The 18,695-nt window shown below is 48.7% G+C and overlaps 1 protein-coding gene across 2 annotated transcripts in view; it reads right to left on the bottom strand.

The window, feature by feature from the left end:
• Window positions 1-18,695, bottom strand: part of NPAS2 (neuronal PAS domain protein 2) — a 151,963-nt gene that overhangs the window by 19,855 nt on the left and 113,413 nt on the right. For both annotated transcript variants that reach the window (XM_025869020.2, XM_073897862.1), the window contains exons 8-14: window positions 9,550-9,668; window positions 8,768-8,850; window positions 7,894-8,000; window positions 5,689-5,836; window positions 3,682-3,766; window positions 749-890; window positions 136-245 (exon numbers count right to left, since the gene is read on the bottom strand). In XM_025869020.2, the coding sequence (XP_025724805.1) occupies window positions 136-245; window positions 749-890; window positions 3,682-3,766; window positions 5,689-5,836; window positions 7,894-8,000; window positions 8,768-8,850; window positions 9,550-9,668 (794 nt within the window). The remainder of the gene's footprint in view (window positions 1-135; window positions 246-748; window positions 891-3,681; window positions 3,767-5,688; window positions 5,837-7,893; window positions 8,001-8,767; window positions 8,851-9,549; window positions 9,669-18,695) is intronic.

Here is an 18,695-nt window from a genome sequence, read left to right as displayed (position 1 = left end):
CTGCCCACCACCCCACACTCCCAGTGTTCAGGTACAGTTGGTTCTCTGGGAAGATGCAGCATGCTGTCCTGGGGTCTAGCTAGCCCCACCACACTGGGGCACCCCTGGCTGAGAAGTTTCAAGTCACACACATACCGGCATGGAGGCTGCCTGGCTGAGCCCTGGCACAGGGAGCTCTTGGGGCAGGGTGGCCGATCTGGGTAAAGCCGTGGTGCTGGCCTCTGCCATCAGCTTGCTCGGAGTGGCTGTAAGAAAGCACCCAGTCACCTTCCCGACCCACACAGACTTAACAGTTTTCTTATCAAAACAGGGGAACAATGACTACGGTGTACGTTAGACAAGCGCCTGGTTGGGATCACTGACAAAAGAAAAGTCCAGCAAGTTCTGTCAGCTTCTAACCTCAGGAGTAGGCAGATGACAGCAAACCATGCCCACGCTTCATGTCCACCACCTGGTTCAGCCACCTGCCTGATCTCACACCTCACCAGAGTCACTAAAGCCCAGCCAGGCTACAGGGTCTGTGTGTCACCTGCTTTATGTCTGTTTGGGAGTGGGGAGACAGGGAGGGCAGGAAGCCCACGGGAAAGGGAGCAAGAGTGAGTGTGAACAGGAAGGCAGCTCTCACTCCGTAGCCATGGGCTGCCCTGATTCTGCTCAGGCCTGGGACGCTTCACAGGGCTCCATGCCCCCACCACCCTGGACCCACATGGGGCGCCCACCCCCTCGCCATCTGTGGCCGCTCACTCACAGGCGGGTTCTGACATAGCCGTGTGCGAGGATTTGTGGGAGCTTCTGGAGGACGCTGATGGTGAGTGACTGGTGTTAAGGCCCAAGGTGCCCGCGTCAAGTGCGTTAAAGTGCTGCTGAGGGTCCAGGCTGGAGCCCTTGTCCTGAAACACACACACACACACACACATACACACACACACATCCACACAATTTCAGCATCAAGATGGTGGGAATGAATGACATGACTTTAGCTCTCCTCTAACTATACGGAAAAATTGGGAGGGTGTAGGGAGAAAAATGGGAACTGTTTGGAAATAAGTCCTGACATATTTTGGTGGAATATTTGTACATATATATAATCTAGGCGTCATTGAGAGGCTTGTGGCCTTATATAAGCAGGATCTGTTATGCTTTCTCACCTTGGACTTTGATTTTTTAGATTTTCATAACTGATGTTGCATTTTATTTTTTCCTTAAAACTGTCACCTCACTGCCCAGAATCTTGGCTTTCCCAGAAGGGGAGAAGAGGCAAGTTCTAGAAATGAGGTTGCTGGTGTACCGAACTGTTAATACTCTGATGAAACCAATGCCTTTGGACCCTTCGGAGCACCTCCCACACAGTCTCCCCACTGCTTCTCCTCTGCAGCCTCAGGGCCCCGGAGTGGAGAAGAGGCAAAGGGCCAATGATCTTCCATCCACTGATTCTTGGATCCTAACTGATCCTGGATCCCAGAATGCCCCCACTTCAAGTATTGTGTGATGAGAAAGCAACTGTGCCCTTCCAACCCTGAGAAGCCATCTTTCCATCCTGCACGGCTTAGAGTCCTAAGCGTAAGACAACAGGCTAAGTTAGGATAGTTTTTAAGCTAAAGAAGCATAATGCCTGTTCTCCTGAGCCATGCTCCTATCCAGTCATAGGAGGATGGTGACATTACTAGGCTGTTTGGATAGGCTCTTCTATGTCCCACAGTCTCAGGTCTTAAATCTCTGGGTGTGAGTCTATGTGGCTATTCTGTCTTTTGAGTCATGGCTCCAGAGAGGGTGGATACTGTGTGTGTGCCGGAGTTGGGGGCTGAGATGACTGACATGTGACCTACAGTCCGTTGTGCAAAACAGAATCACAGGATGTGCCTGGATTTGCTGTGCTAAATGTCAACTCGGAGACTCCGCTGCTTAGTCACAGAGTCTCCCCTAGATACACCCCTCGGAGTGGGGGCCCTGACCCACAGCTAATTGTGTGCTCCTAGTCAGCAGAGAAGTATGGACAGACAGTGAGAGTGAGCACTGAGAGACTTTTCCAGCCATCTGACAGAGCTGCACGTCACACCCAAGCATGGGAATTTGCATTTTACAAAAGCATTGGTCGGTGACAGATTTGAAGTTAAACAGAGTCCATTACCACTGATAGTTTGAAAAGCACTGTCCCGGAGCTTTTCCTTTAAAAGGGGCAGCCCGAGATTGTGTTCATGTGTTTATACATATGTGCATGTTTATGAGAAGTTCCACTGGGTTCTAGGATGCCCAAAGGGTCAGAAACCTCGAGAACGAATTTCCGACTGGATGATGCACAACATCATGCACATGTTCATGAGCCATGATGTATGGGGTGTCTAACACCTGTCTATGAACAGCTTAATTCTGTTCTCGGACATGATACATGATGCATTATATGACAGAGCTGGGTAATAAACACGTTCATAAACAAGGACAGGTGTGTCGTATCAGCGCACTGGTGATGGATCACCCCACGACACATTGCCGTTTGGCATGACAGCAGGGGAGCCTCGCCCAGGACACTGATGGCTCTCTCTGGGCTTTACAGGTGACTCCTCCTACCCTCTAACTCAACTCTCATGGACCAGAGATGCTTTCATTGTACCATTGCTGCTGCGCAGCTTCTGGCCAATCTCTGGATTCTAGACCGCTGGGCAGCCTGGAACTTGAACCACGTGTCACCAATGATAAGAGACACTTTCTCCCCTACATTCTGACATATCTGAAATTGGGACGTGTCTTCTGACTGATGAAAAGAACTCCTTATTTCACAGATGGACTGGCGACAACATTTTCTCTTTCTTATTGAGAGATACATAAGGGTGGATCTTATAACGGATGGCTTCTTGGCTTTGATAAAATGCAATGCTCCCTCCCTCCCTTCCTTTCTCTCCTTTTCTCCCAACATGTGTGTCTGCTTGAAGAATGACCTTTGAGGAACAGGGCTCTGGTCTGCTTGCACGTTTCCCTCCAGCTGTCCAGGAGCAGAGAGAGGGGAAGCCTGTCTAGAGGGGACTTGAGAACCGTGTGCGGAGGAAGGATGGAGGTAAGCCTTTGTGAAGGGGAACACCTCCGCGAGCAGAGCTCCCTGACGTGAAGCTGGCCCCAACACGGCTGTTACCTAAGACCTGCAGACCCAGAAGTAGGAAGTGCACGTTGCTATTGACAACATGGAGGCTGTGTGAGGGGCAGTCTCCTCGTGGGAGGCCTGGGTCCTGGAGGCAGGGCATCAGCACTTAGGCTAAGGGGAAGGACAAGGGCACCCAAATTATTCCACACCTCAATGGGACGACGGAATAAGCCCCTAGCTTTTTATCTGTGGGAGGAGATACAAAGTGGATTTATTATCGCTGCTCTCGTAAGGATGGAAAGTTGCCAGATGGTGCTTTGAGTCCAGAGGCTGTTTCTTACACAGCTCTGTGAGTTCTCACCCTCAGCGCCCTCGGGTATGTGAGCTAAAGCCTGTGTGTGCTTCTGTACCTCGCTGAAGGATGAAGATAGTAACAGCGCCTGCCTCGCAGGAATATCATGATGGTAAACAAGTGAACACTCAAGGAATGCATTGAATAGTACTGGGAACATAGCAAATAAAAATAGTACTACTTTTATTATAACAACTCATGGAAGAACTTACTTAGGCAAACTTGGCCTTTAGCCATCTGGTGGGGATCAGCGTACCTTTAGCACTGAAGGGTGGACAGCCTCGGGTGGTGGGTCTTCCAAAGCCAGTTCCTGCCTCCTTTCTACCCGGACGTCCGCATAACTGATCAGGAAATCAAGAGACCACAGCAGGAGGTGGGATGTTCCAGATGGCAGCAGCAAAGAGCACGTGTGTGGTACATCGAGGTACCCCCGTGATACCCACCCCAGAATCGTCACCATGAAGGAGGCTAGTCTTGTCACTTGTTTGAGGAAGGAGCTTCATTCTGTGCCTAACTGCTGCTGGGGTGACTTCTAATGGGACATCCCAAATATTTTCCTTTCCAGGGTGTTTTTATGCCCTTCTCCCTTACTTATCTTCTCCCCATGCCCTGAAACTTCCACCCATAATTGTCTTTAGAAACGTATTTTCATCTACAGGATAAGCCTCGGCCTTTGAATAATCAGAAGCCTTTCTTAAAACCTACCTAGTCTGGACTATGTGTACGGAGAAGTGACAAATGACTTTTTTTTTTTTTTTTTTTTTTTTTTTAGTAATTGCAACCTTTGGAAATTTTCTCTCAAACAAATCTAGATCTAGACCCAGAGCACCGATTTGTCTGTGGGCCCACTTTTAAAATAGCGTGGGGAAATCCATCCAATGTGGAGATGGCCAAAGGGCCCCCAGCTCTGGCCTCTGCCTCATGTGTGGAGGAACAAGATGGGCGAGGGACCCTGGGAAGTGACAGTGGCTCTGGGGCCTCTGGAATGCTTGTTACCTTATTTACTAACTAGTTCACTCCCTACTTTCTCTGAGAGTTGCTTTCCAAGATTTGGGAGGTAGAGGATGGAGAGGAAGGGCGGGGTCAAGGGCGGAGTCTGAAGACCAAGATGTTGATGATGTCCAGACTTCCCTGAGGCCAAAAGACCCTGTGGCAAAGGCCCAGGCTGGGTGGTGCTAGGTGGGACTGGCCTGTCCTCAGAAACCATTGGCTGCTGAGGTGCCCGAGGGTGGGCCGAGAAGCTAAGATCATGTCCCTAAGAGTGGCATGCAGTGTGACGGTCAGGGTCACTGGCAAGAAAGACCAGCATTTCTCCCCACTTATTAAAAGAAGACAGATTTACTTGTTGACTGTATATATGCATGTGTGTGTGCATGTATGTATGCATGGTATCTACCCATCTGTCGGTCTACCCACCTGACTACATGTTCCCTATCAATCATCCATCTCTTATGTATATATATATAAAATGCGGTATGTATGTGTAGTATCCATATGTACATATATCTACCTATCATCCATCTACCTATCATGTATATATACATATATACCTCAATATATATATATATATGTATGACCTTTCTTTCTTTGTTCTGCTCAAATGCTCTTCTCTAGACCAGTTTAAAACTGATTGATGTCCTTAAAATTTTTGTAGTCAGGGGGAAAAAAACCCCACGAATGACATTTCTCCTCTACCTTTGGGAATCGTGGCCTTACAGAGCCTGTGTCTAGGAAAGGCTGGATTCGCGGCCTCCCTTGGAAGCTCTGCCCACCCACCCTGGGCTGGGGGCTCCCCGAGGCCACCAGGAACCACCAGGAAGCCTCCCCCCCGGGGCAGTCAGGTTCTATTCCCAACGCTGTCTCAGTTGCCAGCAGGGGCTTCTAATGCATTAAAAATAGAGGGGACTAGGTCTACGAGTGATTTAGAGGCAAAATTTTAATTTTCTTCTCCAAACAGTGACAAGGGAAGGTGGGGGGGGTGAATGGAGATGAAGGGAAAATGTGGAAGAAGGTCAATGAAGCAATAACTCACAAAGTCACATCCTGGCGGCCTATGGAGGGGCTGAACCGAATCCTCAGCCCAGCGGGGGTGGGGAGTGCGGGGAACAGAGTTGCGTGTGTCCCTGGAAAGAAGCTGAGCTCTGGAGACTACTCTGTGAACCGCAGAGGATAGCTCGGGCCCCGTGGAGGAATTCAAGCCCAGGGCTCGCTTGCTCTTGGGAACCTGGGACTACTCGCCCGCCCTCCCAGCCCCAGCCCTTACCTGACGACTGAGTGTGTGCACACGATGAACTCGGGCTTGGAGTTCCACTGGTGGTACGTGATGTAGTAGTGCGTCTGCAGCCAAATCCACTGCTGGCCTTTGGTCAGAAACCGGTAGCAACAGGACTTCCCTTTACCAAACTGCATCACTGTAGGCAGAAAACAGAGGCTGCATGTAGTGAACGTTGATATGAAAACAATCTCTCCCCCAGAAGGTACTGTTGAAAATAGAAGCTTTCAGATACACCGTGCCAGACAATGTGCACTTCTCCAGGTGTGCTGTATTTTAAGTGATTATCAAGATCCCACTAAATGATACTGAATTCTTAAATAAGGGAAGAACAATCTGCATGCTTCCCGAAATGCTCAAAGGCTTAAGAGCCTCAGATAAGGGCAGATTTCCCAAACTACCAAGAGGCCCGGGTTTGCCTGCTTCAGGAGGAGCTGTCTTTGGGGCTGTGGGAGCCGAGCACAGGAGAGACGATCCAGACGCTGGGAGAATTGGGCCCCAAGTAGACCCGACAGCCCACAACCTCGGCATGGGATTCAGGGACTGTCAGTCAGCAGTTCATGGTTCGTCTACACGGTGCTAAATGAGAGAGTCGTCTACGGATGCCTTCCAGCTCAGGCCCCACCGCCACAGGGCTGCGTGGAGCCTCCTAGGGTTAAGTCTGTCGGTGGGCTTCTGTCGGTGGCGGGGGGGGGGGGGTGTCCAGAACAGAATGCGTGCTGTTGTATTAGCCTGCGCGGGGCAGAAGGTTGGGACTGTGGGTCTAGGGAAGAAGAACAGTTTGCGTCACTGCCTCAGTGCCTGGGATTTAGCACCTCATTCTGCAAACAGGTAACAGATAACAGGTATTGCGACTGGGAAACCAAAGCGACAACGGGAGCCACTGCCTTGGAGAATGTGATCTCGAAGAGGCAGGAAGCCCAGCTGAGCAACGGCATGGGCTCCATAGACGGAGAACATCTTGCCTGAGCCCTGGGCCAAATCCTGCAGATCATGAAGGTAATTCTACCCCCAGGGTGGCCTTGCTCCGTTAGAAGGGTCAGAAGCAGCCAAGGCTCGAGGTAACCCTGCTTCTCAAACCTTCATGGGCCCACGAATCACTTGTGGGGAGGGGGTGGTCTTGTTAAAATGGACGTTCTGATTCCACAGGCCCGGTGGGAAAGTCCGAGAATCTGCAAGGCTAGCTGACTCGGTGTGATGCCCTTGCCGCTGCTCGAGGAGCACACTTTGAGGAGCAAGGGGTTCAAGTTGTAAAGATTAGCCTCAGATTCTAACGGAGGATCCCGATGGACTTGAGCCTATTCTTCCTTTGACTAGAAGAGCGGAGAAGAGACAGTTACAATGGGCGCTACAGACAGCACGTCTATCAAAACACAGTGTTGGTGGTCAATTCTCATGTCAGGATCCAGAAGTCAAGATGACGAAAAATGTTCCTGTTTAAAGCTAAAACTTGGCACGGAAAATATGGCTTTCCAAGGTTAATTCTTGACGACTCTTGCTAAATGAGAATCCAGATATGCTGGTCATTCTCCCTCACGCCCCCCACATCATGAGTCCTACTTCCCCTACCTCTGCCCTCCTGTTGTCCTCTTCTGTGGCACAGAGCCTTCCTTGATCCCCTCCCCCAGCTGGGTGAGCCCCCCAGTATCCTGAGCACATCCCCTCCAGTGCAGTGACAGCATCCTATAATGTCACCTATTTCTGCTTTTCCATTAGACCTTGCTCCTACAGAACAGCAAGGAGATTCTGATCATCTTTATGTCCTGGGCCTAGCTCAGTACCTGGCCCATAGCTTGTGACCAATATATGTCTGTTGGCAAAAAGCAGTGATGTTGAATTCAGTATTTTGTCTTCGAAATGTATTGCGTAACTTAGAAAAAATGACCATCGTCTTATTTTCTTAAGTCAGATGAAAATAGCTTGTATATCTGAAGGGTACGGGAAGGTGCTGGGAGGGGGGTGGAGAATGGACGGGAGGTGGGAGGAGATGGAGAAAGTCAATTCCAGCTGGAAACACAACCCAGGGGCAAACCACAGAAGGACCTCCACCCCACTCCTACATCATTTCCGAGAAAATAAAGGCTTCCTCCTCAAAAAGAAACCAAGCAATAAACAGACTTCCAGGGCCAAAGAGTCGTGCCGTCTGGGCTCCGTGGAGGGTGCTGGAGGCCTTCTGGCTGGCTGTGCGGTACTCACAGTGCTGGTGGCACCTGGCCAGGAGCTCCAGATCATCAATGTGGTAGTAGTCATAGCCCGACGTCCCCAAAACTTCAAAAGGCAGGTATCCTATGATCGGAGGGGCTCTGCCAAGCAATAGGGACAGTTTGTCACAGAGCAAGTACCCCGCCCCACTCACAATGGCAGTACCGCCATCCAGAGGGGGGACAGTTTGCACATTTAACGATCAACACAGAGCCTCCTTTCTCAAGAACCAGGACAGGAAAATAATTTTGCAATCGTTCAAACCAGAGAGGCTGCGTTTTCCAAAGCACTCAAACTTTCTGGCATTTAGATACTCGGTTACGTAGGCATAACCTGGGTTAAATAATAATAAACTTTATCACTACCGAATAATTAAAAATAGCTATAGATTGGGTCAGTCCAATCCCAAAGCATAATAAAAAGTTAAAGGGTGGGGAGGGGAGATTTCTCATCCTTAAACTGTGAAAAATGTTATAGAAGAAAGAAGATTGAATTAAAGGGACAAAAAGGTGTTGAGTGAAATAAGACGAAGAGTTTCTGCTCTTCTCCCATCTGCTCCTGCCTTCCTGGGAGCTGGAGAGGGTCCCGAGGGGTGGGTGTGGGGGTGAGCGTATCCCAGGAGCGTATCCTGGGCTGTGGCACCTGGCTCTCCCGAGATGCTCTGACCCAAACACAGAACATATCCACAGACAACTTGCAGTGGAAGGGAAGCCGCCTCACTCTTGGCTGGGAATGGTTTTTCCTGCTGCCAGAAAGCCCTTCTCCCTGAAGGGACCAGGCCCGACTTTTCTCTCCCAAGGAGAGCCTGGCTCATGCAAACAAACACTTGAAAAGGACCCAACCCAAATATGTTTTTCTTTTCACAAACCTGTGATCCAGAAATAAAAATTTCCATTCCAAGCTATGCCTTGAAGTGAATTCCTCTAAGGGTTCGTCAACTATGCACATTTCCTGTATTAGAAGGGGAAAAAAAAATGTTGCTCAGGGTGCCAGATGCTCACCCTAGGTTTGTTCAAGAACGCATGGTAGAAGGATAACAGAAGTTAAAATCATTGAGAGCAAGTCTCCAAGTTGGGTTGGACTGAAACTCATCATCTGTAGCTAATTTCAGTATTAGCTGATACTAAATTTATTTCACAAGCTGGGGAAAAATACCTAAGAGCCAAAATGTCACACCACTCCCTTCCCATTATCTAGAAGTGTGGTAAACATGTGGAAAATGGCTTTTCATCTGAATTTGAATGACTAATTTAACTCAACATTCATGCCATGGATGTTAAAGCAATCACAGATGACAGAATACAGACAAACCCTTAGTTTTGACACTGGGTCCTCACCTCGGCCTGCCCTGAGTGGTATTAACATCCGTAGTGAAAGGTAGGAGGGTCGACAGAGTTGCAAATGAGCCTCTCTGCAGGCTGAGCAGCAGCTGAGGCTCCCTTCCAGCCAAAACCCTCGCAGGAAACCAGAGTTAAGGCAAGGGGCAGGTGGGGCTGTCACAGGTATAGAAGCCAGACATTTCAACTTTTCGAAGTCAGTGACAGCGTCATTGCAATCCTATTCTTTCCCATAAAGACGGCTAATTAACTATAACCAAACGTGACTCAGTTGTACTAGTTCTACATGATAAATTCTCTCCCGGGTACTTGCCTTTAAGAATTGGGGTGTTGCCAGGCGAACGGTGGCGATGAAGCAGACCTCCTTCCCGAGCGGCACCCGGCAGGGCCTTGAAAGGGTGCTGTCGAAGCCGTTACAAGAGGGGCTAGGCACTGGGGCGGGAGGGGACAGACAGACAGGTTAGGCCTGTGTGGCACAGTGGCAGACCCCTACCTGGCCTCACTGTCAGCCAGCACCAGCGCTCAGGGCTTCGAGAACATACACTCACTTCCTTCGTGCTCCGGGACACCTTGCTCAAGTAGGTGCTATGACCCTCCCTGTGCCGGAAGTGGGAGGCAGGGGCTGCTGAAGTTACTTGCACCCAGCAAAAGGGAGCTAGAATCCGAGTAGCCGGCAGACTTCCCCGCCTCTCATCTCCAGGAGTCCTCCGGCCACTTAGACTGTTGTACTGGAAAAAATGTTCTACAAAAGGAGAGACAGCCTCACTCCGCAGTAAGGGCCTGCATTCTCACTTCAGGGCAGGTTCCACAGTCAGATGTGGTTTCTGATCTGATGGGTCCCCTGGCATTCGCTGACAACCCCCCCTTCCCACCCCTGGTATTCAAGGGTTTCCCCCCTGAAAGCCCATGTCGGGAGCCAGGCTGATGCTGGGCTTGGCCGGTGCGACTGAGGACGTGGCCTCAGGCTCCAGGGGGATCCCCAGAGGCACACGGTGTCCACCACAAACTTGCTAGTTCTGTAGCTCTGCACAGGGGACACACCTGCTCACAAGTGCCTTCCTCTTCTCACTGGGAAGGCATGACTTTCCTTAGTCTACGCATGAGGCCGTGGAGGCCCAGAAAGCTCACATGTATTAACCAAGGTCGCTCAGGGTAGTAATAATGGAGCAAGGACTTGAGCCAGGTCTTCCGACTCTGAGCCTGGAGTTCTCCCAGGGCAGAGAGGGGATTGTTCAAGGCTTGTGCCCACCACGGGGGCCCTGAGAACAGGCCCCCGCATGCCCTCTGGGGAGGTGCGAGCTGGTACCAGCCACCATCTTCCCTGGGAGCTACAGACCTGGCTTCACGGTGATTGTGGTGAACTGCTTTACTTTTTGGGCCAGAGAACAATTCTGCTATTTTAGGTGGATTATGCTGGCTGGGAAAAAGAACCCGTTAAATAGGAGAAAAGTCGGTGGACCATGTATATGGGATTCTCGAACCTGGCTACACACCAGATTCCCTGGGACCTTCTCTGTGGCCTCCCAGCTGTCCGGACCCCATTCCCAGCTCTGCTAATTCAGGAATTCTGGGTGGGAAGCCCAGGCACTGGCACTTTTAAAAGCCCCCCTCCCCCCACTCCCCCCTGCCCTGCAACATTTAGTACCATGCAGCCAGGATTGAGGATCATTACGCTAGATAATCTATCCTACCTCTTTCTTTTTCAAATGTAGTTGATTATATCCTGAACCAGATCCTGAATTCTAAGTACATTTCTGAACTGGTAGATTTAAACATAGTTGTGTTTTCCAATTTGAGAACATATAAAGCAACAGAAAATGAAATGCATTCTAAAATGAATCTGCAAGACTTTCTTTGGATTTTAGCTTTCCAATAATTTTTGTTTTATATGTTCGTAGGTTTCTAAGTGATTCTATAATGTGGTCTTCTAGCCACTAACATGAATAAATTCATTTTACCAAACATATTCTCTGAATGCATTCACATACATATTAATATGAATGTTTCCAAACATGAATATAAAGGGGGCAAAGTAGGAAATGGTGGTCCCTAGAGAGTTTACATTTGTCATTAGTTGGCTTAGACCACTGCAGATTAATGTGTAGGGTGAGCCAAGGCATTCACGCAGGGAAGAGAAAGCAATCTCACAGGGGAAGGGTCTGCAGATGTGAACATCTGCATAATAAAAAAAAGACATTAACACATTTCCCAGATGTGAAGTATCCTCTGCTTGAAGCTAAGAGACATCACCTGCCAGATAAAGACCTAATAAAATTCTCCCTACCCTTTCAGAAAATCTAGGCTTTCTAAGCAAATTTCCATGGACTTCCAGGGAATTTTAAGAGACGGTCTCTCTCATTTGTCTCTAAACCATGTGCCTTGCTGGAATGATCCATGGGCTCTGTCAGTAAGTGCCTTCATCAGTGATTTACGATGAGGAAGGCAGGGGAATGGAAAGAGCGTGGGGTAGGGAAACCCCAGCCCCTAACAATTTCTTCAAGGGGCAGAGACCATGGAAATTAAGTGAATGTTCTGCAGCTTACTGCTGGCCTGGCTGCCTCTTAGTGCAATTTTATCAGTCCTTTTAGAACTGCTAAGGTTTTAAAGATGAAAATGCTCCCCGCAGGGGAAATTTCATTATTGCTTACAGCCTGCGCTAGAGAAGCTAGATACTTTACAGAGGGCTCCAGAACCAAGGAAACTCCTCTTCTAAATGAGCTTTCTCCCCCAAAACCTGAAGCAGCTGAGGGCTTGATCAAAGGTGACGGTAAATCAAGGGTGAAAGTTTTAACAGAGGCCAAGGGGAAAACCTTGGGGGGAAGTCAAGGGGAAGAAGATACTTGAAACATTTTGCCAGTTGCATTTCAAATGACTTTTATTCACAGCAGGAGCCTCCTAGCAGATTCCAGAGTCAACACAGGAGCAAACTGCCCCCTGGGACTTCATGGTAATATTTAGCACTTAGAATAACTTCTCTGGCACTTCGTATCCCAAAGTAGTTAAAAAACGTTAATTAAGGATTTAATTAGTTGTTTCAATTTAAGTAATAGAAAAAACATATCTAATTACAGCAGGCTTCCCGAGCCTCTTGGAAGAATTACCCCGGTCGATGCCGGCGCAGCCCTATTCATCAGCCTTCTCCTTGCTACTGCCACTCCAAGACACACACACACACACACACACACACACACACACACACACAGTACTCACACCACAGATAAAAGCAGTGATTACTTGCTACATTTTTTGCTCCGAGGGTCATCTTACTTGAAATTGATCTTCTCTTGCTCAGAGCTAAAGAGATAGGTTTCCCCTATGGGAGGAACAGGGTCTAGTTCTCTGTCTCCTGCCCTGAGCAGGTGTCTTGCTCACAGCAGGTGCTCCACATGTGTTTGTTGAATGTGCCTCCGGTGAGATGACCTTCCATAGCACTTCCAGACCACAGCTTAAGACCCGGCTAGGAGAAGGCACCTTCTGATCCCAGCCAGCAACTGACGCACAGGCCTTGAGACCCTACAGTGGCTCCCCCTTGTGTGGCCCAGCCTGGTGCTGCTGGAGGCTGGCTCGCTCTGGGAGGGTGCCCGTGGAGCACGGTCCTGGGTCCCACTGGCCCTCGGGCTAGCTCACCCCCTACTAGTGCATTTACACTGGTCAGAAGGTCCCGGGAAAGGTCTGCTGCAAATCAGCAACAGCAGTCCCCGCTCTGAGGGGGCCTCACGCTTGGAAAGATGCAAAAGGGTGTTCGGCTTTTGGTCTTCCTACTACTAAACGGGTCCATGCGGGGATCAAGCCCCTCTTTGCTCCTGAACTTTCATCACAGCCTCTAATTTTAGAGACCCTGGAAGAATTTTGTCCTGGGCGGGCACGCTAGGGATTCTGAACACAAGAGAGCCCCGAGGTTCTCGAGAGAATAGGAGTGATTAAAGTCCTTCTCGTTTGGCACCTGGGGTTGGCTTCCAAATCTGTCTGATGACAAAGGTGACCTCCCAAGTCAGTCATAAGAACGTGAGGATGACCGAGCAGGCAGGGAGGTCTCGCGTGGCATGAAACGTGTGTGTAAAGGGGTAGAAAAGAACGGGGAAGAAGCGGGGTGGGGATAGTGAACATAGTTCACAGCAAAGGAGCAGAAACAAATGGAAAAAGGGGTACCGACTATTCCTCAGGACTGGTCCAGTCATCAGGCCTAAACTATTAAGTATTCTGATCAGAGATGGCCTGCTCATGATAAATTAGTTGCAACAGCTGTAGGAAAACACACTAATCGTCCACACGGAGAGTGACAAATCGCTTTCTCAGCGCTTCTCGGAACCAACGAAAATTCAAAGCCGAAAGGTGTCCAGGAAGATGTGAAACAATCGGGAGGCTCACTAAAGGAAGAAAAAAGTTCTTAAATCTCATTTATGATAAATGTCCAAAACGTCTGGGCTAGAGTGTTGGACTGTTAAGGAAAAAATAATTTCCTGCACATCCATGAGAAATCCTCTGCCGCTCATTAAGCACTATTTTCGGGCTCTTCTCTCTTCTCTGCACAGAATGGCATGTTTCACCTGATGGGTCCTCGGGACAGCTGCAGCAAAATAATGCTGCCTGGTTTTTGGCCCCGGGGGGCACTGCCTAACTTGCTGGGGCAATCAGTGTGGTTTGTGCTTTCTTTCGGCCAGTGCTGTTTGGGATCAGAAAGAAAGAACGAGCTTGGAGAGAAGCTGAGAGCCACACAAGAGAGCTAGGGGTTTACAATTTGCTGGATTGAAAAAATGACTCCGATGGGAACATGTATGTCTCACTTAAATATTTCTCCTTTCCCTTGGCGTTCGTTAATTAAAATGAGTATTTTTCGGGGCCAGGAGGTTGTCACTGCATTGACAAGATATCCACCAGATGGCTGGTGTGGACGTAGGCTCAGGGAAGTGAACTTCCCACAAGCTGTCGCCCCCTGTCCTCCAAGTGGACGCCTTGTGCACATTTTTATCACAATGACTTCACACGTCTATAGAAGTGCCCCTGCTCCCAGGCTGAAGCAAGCAGGAGGACGTGTCTGATAAATGTCTGACCATTCCTCACTGCTCCATTTCAATATGGGCTCTAGATGCTCACGTGGGACGATGCCCTTGGGTAACAATTTGTTCTTTATCGCAATCTTAATTCCTTTGCGACCTAATCTGGCAGCAGTGCCCACTGCCAGAGAAGGATGTGGCACTTCCTTGCTGGGGTGGAGGGGACACTCTGCTTCTTGCCTCTTGGGGGCCTGTGCCAGATGGAAGAGACATTCCTTCCTGTGCTCAGCTCACGTCTCCATTTTCAGTGAGGTCTGGTGGGTGTGGCTTTGTTCCCCTAACTGAGAAATCTCAATTCAGCTCAGGGAAACAAAAAACAAAACCCCCAAAGCCCTAAAATGAGGCAACCTACAGAAATCCCACGGAACATACGGAATCGAGTGTTGTAAGCTAAAAAGCCTCCCTTTCTGCCAGTATTTCAAATCTGGTTGTGTGGTTAAGAGGCGAATAGGTAAAATAAGGGCAAGGAAACTTTTATACTCTGGTGTGTGGTTTCTGGAAAGCCCAGAGTGGAATGTTTGCTGAGGGTGACCTATTTGGAACCACACCAGCAACTTTTGAAATACTGCTTTCTGGATTTCAGTCAGATGCACATTTAAATCCAAGTCTGGGGGAGGAGCAAGGGCTTAAATAGAGGATTGCCTTCTTCCTGGCACGAACTTATCTTTCAGGAACTGGAACCTGTTTATTAGGACCCCTTAAAGCAAAGACTGTTCATTATGCCTTGGAAAATCATCTGGCCAGTTCCTCTCCCATAAAAGTGGGGGGTGGGACCGCGGGCCTTGGGTGGGGGTTGGAAGAGGACCCAGGGGCTCCTCTATATGACTAGAGAAGGAAAAAGACTGAACGGTGTATTTGTTCGTGGTATTTTAAAAAAATGAAAAAAGTAATTTCACTTCAGCCCCATTCTGGAAACGATGCGAAGAGCAGAGGTAGACCAGGCGCGGCTTGCACCAGTGGTCCTCCCTGAATCTCCAGGCCACATGGCTGAGATCACACAGTAGGCTTTTTTAGGGGAAGAGGAGGAGACACGTGCTTCTGTATTCCAGCTCGGATCCCTTCAAGATGTTTTTCACAGACTTGGTTAGAAACTGTCCTAAAGTGAAACAGTTCTAGGAAAGCTGTTTTCTTGTCTCATTTCCCGACACGTACTTCTTCATGTTTATTAAAGAATCTAGGTTAAAGATGTGCAATCCTGTCTTCCATCCCCTCCCCTGCCTCGAACATCTGAAGCAAATGATGAAGTCCTAAGGAGTGACCAAGAGGTGCAAAGAGTGAAGCAGGGGAAAATTCCATTTTGTTGACGCATTTGGGCAACGGTGGCTCTGTCTCCGCAGCCCTGGTGAACGGAGAGGGTCAGAGGGACGGGGGCAAGGTGGTGAATCTAGAAATGTCCAACCAGAGAGTTTAATCGCCTTAACAAGGGCAAAGGTGACTTTATGCCACTCCATACCCCAAATTCCTAACCCCGCCTACTCCTACCGGTGACAGGGCAGACGAATGCTGAGCGGTTATGTGGGTTAGCAGGCAAGCAGATGGTGTCTTCATCTACGTGACTTAAGGGTCACCAAAAGCTCCCTCTGGATCCGTATCCCGTCTTCTCTGCCCTACAGCCAACACGTTTCCCTTTCTGCCCTTTGGTTAACGGCCCAAGGGTTGCTACAGACATGGTTTTCGAGTTGCAGCCCATGCCTCCATCAGCCTTAAGGCAAACTGGGTGATCAAGTGAACAAGAGGCAGGGAAGAGAGTGGGGCAGGAACAGTCCTGGCGGCGATGCCTGAGTCAGGGGTCCGGTTAAGGACCTCGGGGAACACCCAGGGAGCCCAGGTGGCTAAGGAACTTGGTGGCGGGGGACACAGACTAGGGAGCAAATGGAGGCCAAGGATGACCACACACTGACCACGCACGGTTGCCTAGGCCTTCCAGTGCAGACAATTCACAAATCACTGGAAGTTACACACAGGCCAGTTTACCCAGCACGTACTTAAGTGAATTTAATCTTCACGTTGGATTCAAGGTCAAAGGTGTATCGGGGGCTCTATCTCCGGGTGGGCTCTGGAGTCTGTCAAGGAGAGCTGTATTATCAGTTCTCAAGGAAAAGCCCGATTTCCCTATGAGTCAGAAGCCGGGTCTGAATCCTGCTGCTGTCCCTGACCACCTGTATGTGTGGGGCCAAGATCACCGAGCCTCAGTCTAGGCCAATGTACTTGTGTTGAGCCTTATTTATGTACCAGGCGTGGACTGCGTAGGCTCACAGATGAGTAAAGGTCACCGTCCTTTCCACTCCATTATTTATAAAAATGAGAGCCTTGCATCTTTCTGACAGGCATCAAAGAAGAATGGACCAGGCGATGCCCCATAAACTAAACAGCCCTACAGAAATGAGAGGACTTTTCCCAATAATGGGCCAGAGTAGGGTTTCCTATGAAGTCCTCTGAAGTGTGAGCAGGGATTCTATTAAAATAAAACCAGTTTTCATTGTCCGTTTTCTTCTATACTTTACACATTGTTTTTAAGTGTTTGCCATGCCTGGGAACTCAGGGAAGTGGCAGGGGGTGGCCTGTGTACAAACCACATTTTCTAGTATCTGTATTTGATACTTTGACATTTGGGGCCTTGCCGACCCTGAAGGAATTGCTCCTTTTTGGGTTGGCCAATTCCTAGAAATAGTGAATGACTCACCTTTCTGTGCACCTTTCATAGGCAAACCAACCCATCTAGAGCCCACACCCCAACCCAGGCATCTGACAACTAGAGACAGCCCCTCTACCCAAGAGCCCACTGAAATGATTCCAACTAGCCAAACTGAAGCCTGTTTACACTGCTTTGCTCCTTCTTTTCCACAGAAGACACGAGTGGCTCTTGCCCACATTTTCTCTGTTCGCCCTGCCCCCTGACCTCCCTTGGTGCTTCCCCATGTGGCCTCTGTGGTGTGCTGGGCCTGTTTGGAGGGATCTGTGAGTATAAACCTCTTCTTTCCTGACAGTCATTTCCATGTCTGTGTGTCTCACCATATTTGATTTAAAACAAATCTTGCATACCATGAAAGCAGCTTGGTACATGGGTGCAGGACATCTGGTGTGCAAGGTATAGACATGACATCCTATACCAAGGGCATGCCAGGTGGCAGGGACATGCCTGTGTGCTGCAGCTACAAAACAAGATTAATTTCAACATAGATTTGTGGGAGGCAGCAAAGCAATGGGGTAAAGGGTAGGACTTCAGGGTTAGAATGGGTACGATTGTAGGTCCGCCACTTTCCATGTGTGTGCCTCAGATTCTTATATGCATCACTTTCCTCCTGTTTAGATGGGACGATGCCAACCGGACCACTTAAAAGGTTGGTGGGAGGATTCGATGAGATTATCAATGCAAAGACTGAGCCCAGGACCTGGGATTTGGGAAACACTCCTAAGTGAGTTATTTTTATTAACCCATTGTTCAAGACTTACTGAGAAGTAAACCTACAAAATCAAATTTGAAGTATTCCTTAGAGTATGTTAAACCGTATTTTCTAGGTCAAAAATGACTGAATGCTGGTGATTTTATAGGGTTCCATCTTAGAAATTCATTTGTCTCTGACATTTGTTGCTGTTTATTTTCATCCAAGTGAGAATTATATTTCAGTTTTTCCACAATTACGTTTGGGGACTCTTGTCTCAAGAAAGCCCCCTAACTTTGATTTCTTCAACAGGCTCTGGAAAGACACTCTGGCACTCTTGGTTTTAAATATTCCACTTTCTGTGCTGTGTTTATAGCAGTAACAGTTTCCAAAAAAAAAAAAAAAGAAAGAAAGAAAGAAAAAAAAATCACACATAATTTCCACACATTCTTTCAGGCAAACAAACATTGTCTCAACTTGAAGTGAAAATAAAGCTTTGCTAGCTTAAAACAAACAAACAAACAAAAAAACAACCCAGGTATTCACAACGAAGCCTGCCTCTTTCCCGGAAACCCTCTAAACTGTGATAAGTGACAGGAAGCTTCAAAGTGATATTCGGCAGCAGCTTAAGGGAGAGTTGTGGAAATGGAAATTAAAAAGGATGCAACTGCGGCTCACCGGCCAATCACCTGTTGGTTCCTTAATTAAGCGGTGCACTGTTGTCATGGGGACACGTGGGCGCAGCGTCCCATAATTCCCACAGTCTTGGCACTCCCGGTGGCCAGGATGCCTTTCCCTTCCTCGCTCGCTGCCACATGGGATACTCTGCTATTCTGGCATCTGGCATTATGGCCACAGTACACATTTTAAGCGAATTCCAAACCCCTGCTTATATTAATTCAAGGATAAAGCTGTCTGGAAGGAGCACCATCAGCGTGAGGAGTACCCTTAAAATCCCTACGGAATGGCATTCAGTATTACGATAGGGCGGTGTCTCTCTAAGTCCGTGACCCCTTCCATCA

This window comes from Callorhinus ursinus, unplaced genomic scaffold, assembly GCF_003265705.2.
Source record: "Callorhinus ursinus isolate GAN/ISIS: 27379988/994484 unplaced genomic scaffold, GSC_fseal_2.0 scaffold10, whole genome shotgun sequence".
In the NCBI taxonomy this organism is placed as follows: domain Eukaryota; kingdom Metazoa; phylum Chordata; class Mammalia; order Carnivora; family Otariidae; genus Callorhinus; species Callorhinus ursinus.
The sequence above is the reverse complement of the archived record's forward strand: the minus strand, read 5'-3'. Positions and strand labels throughout refer to the sequence as shown.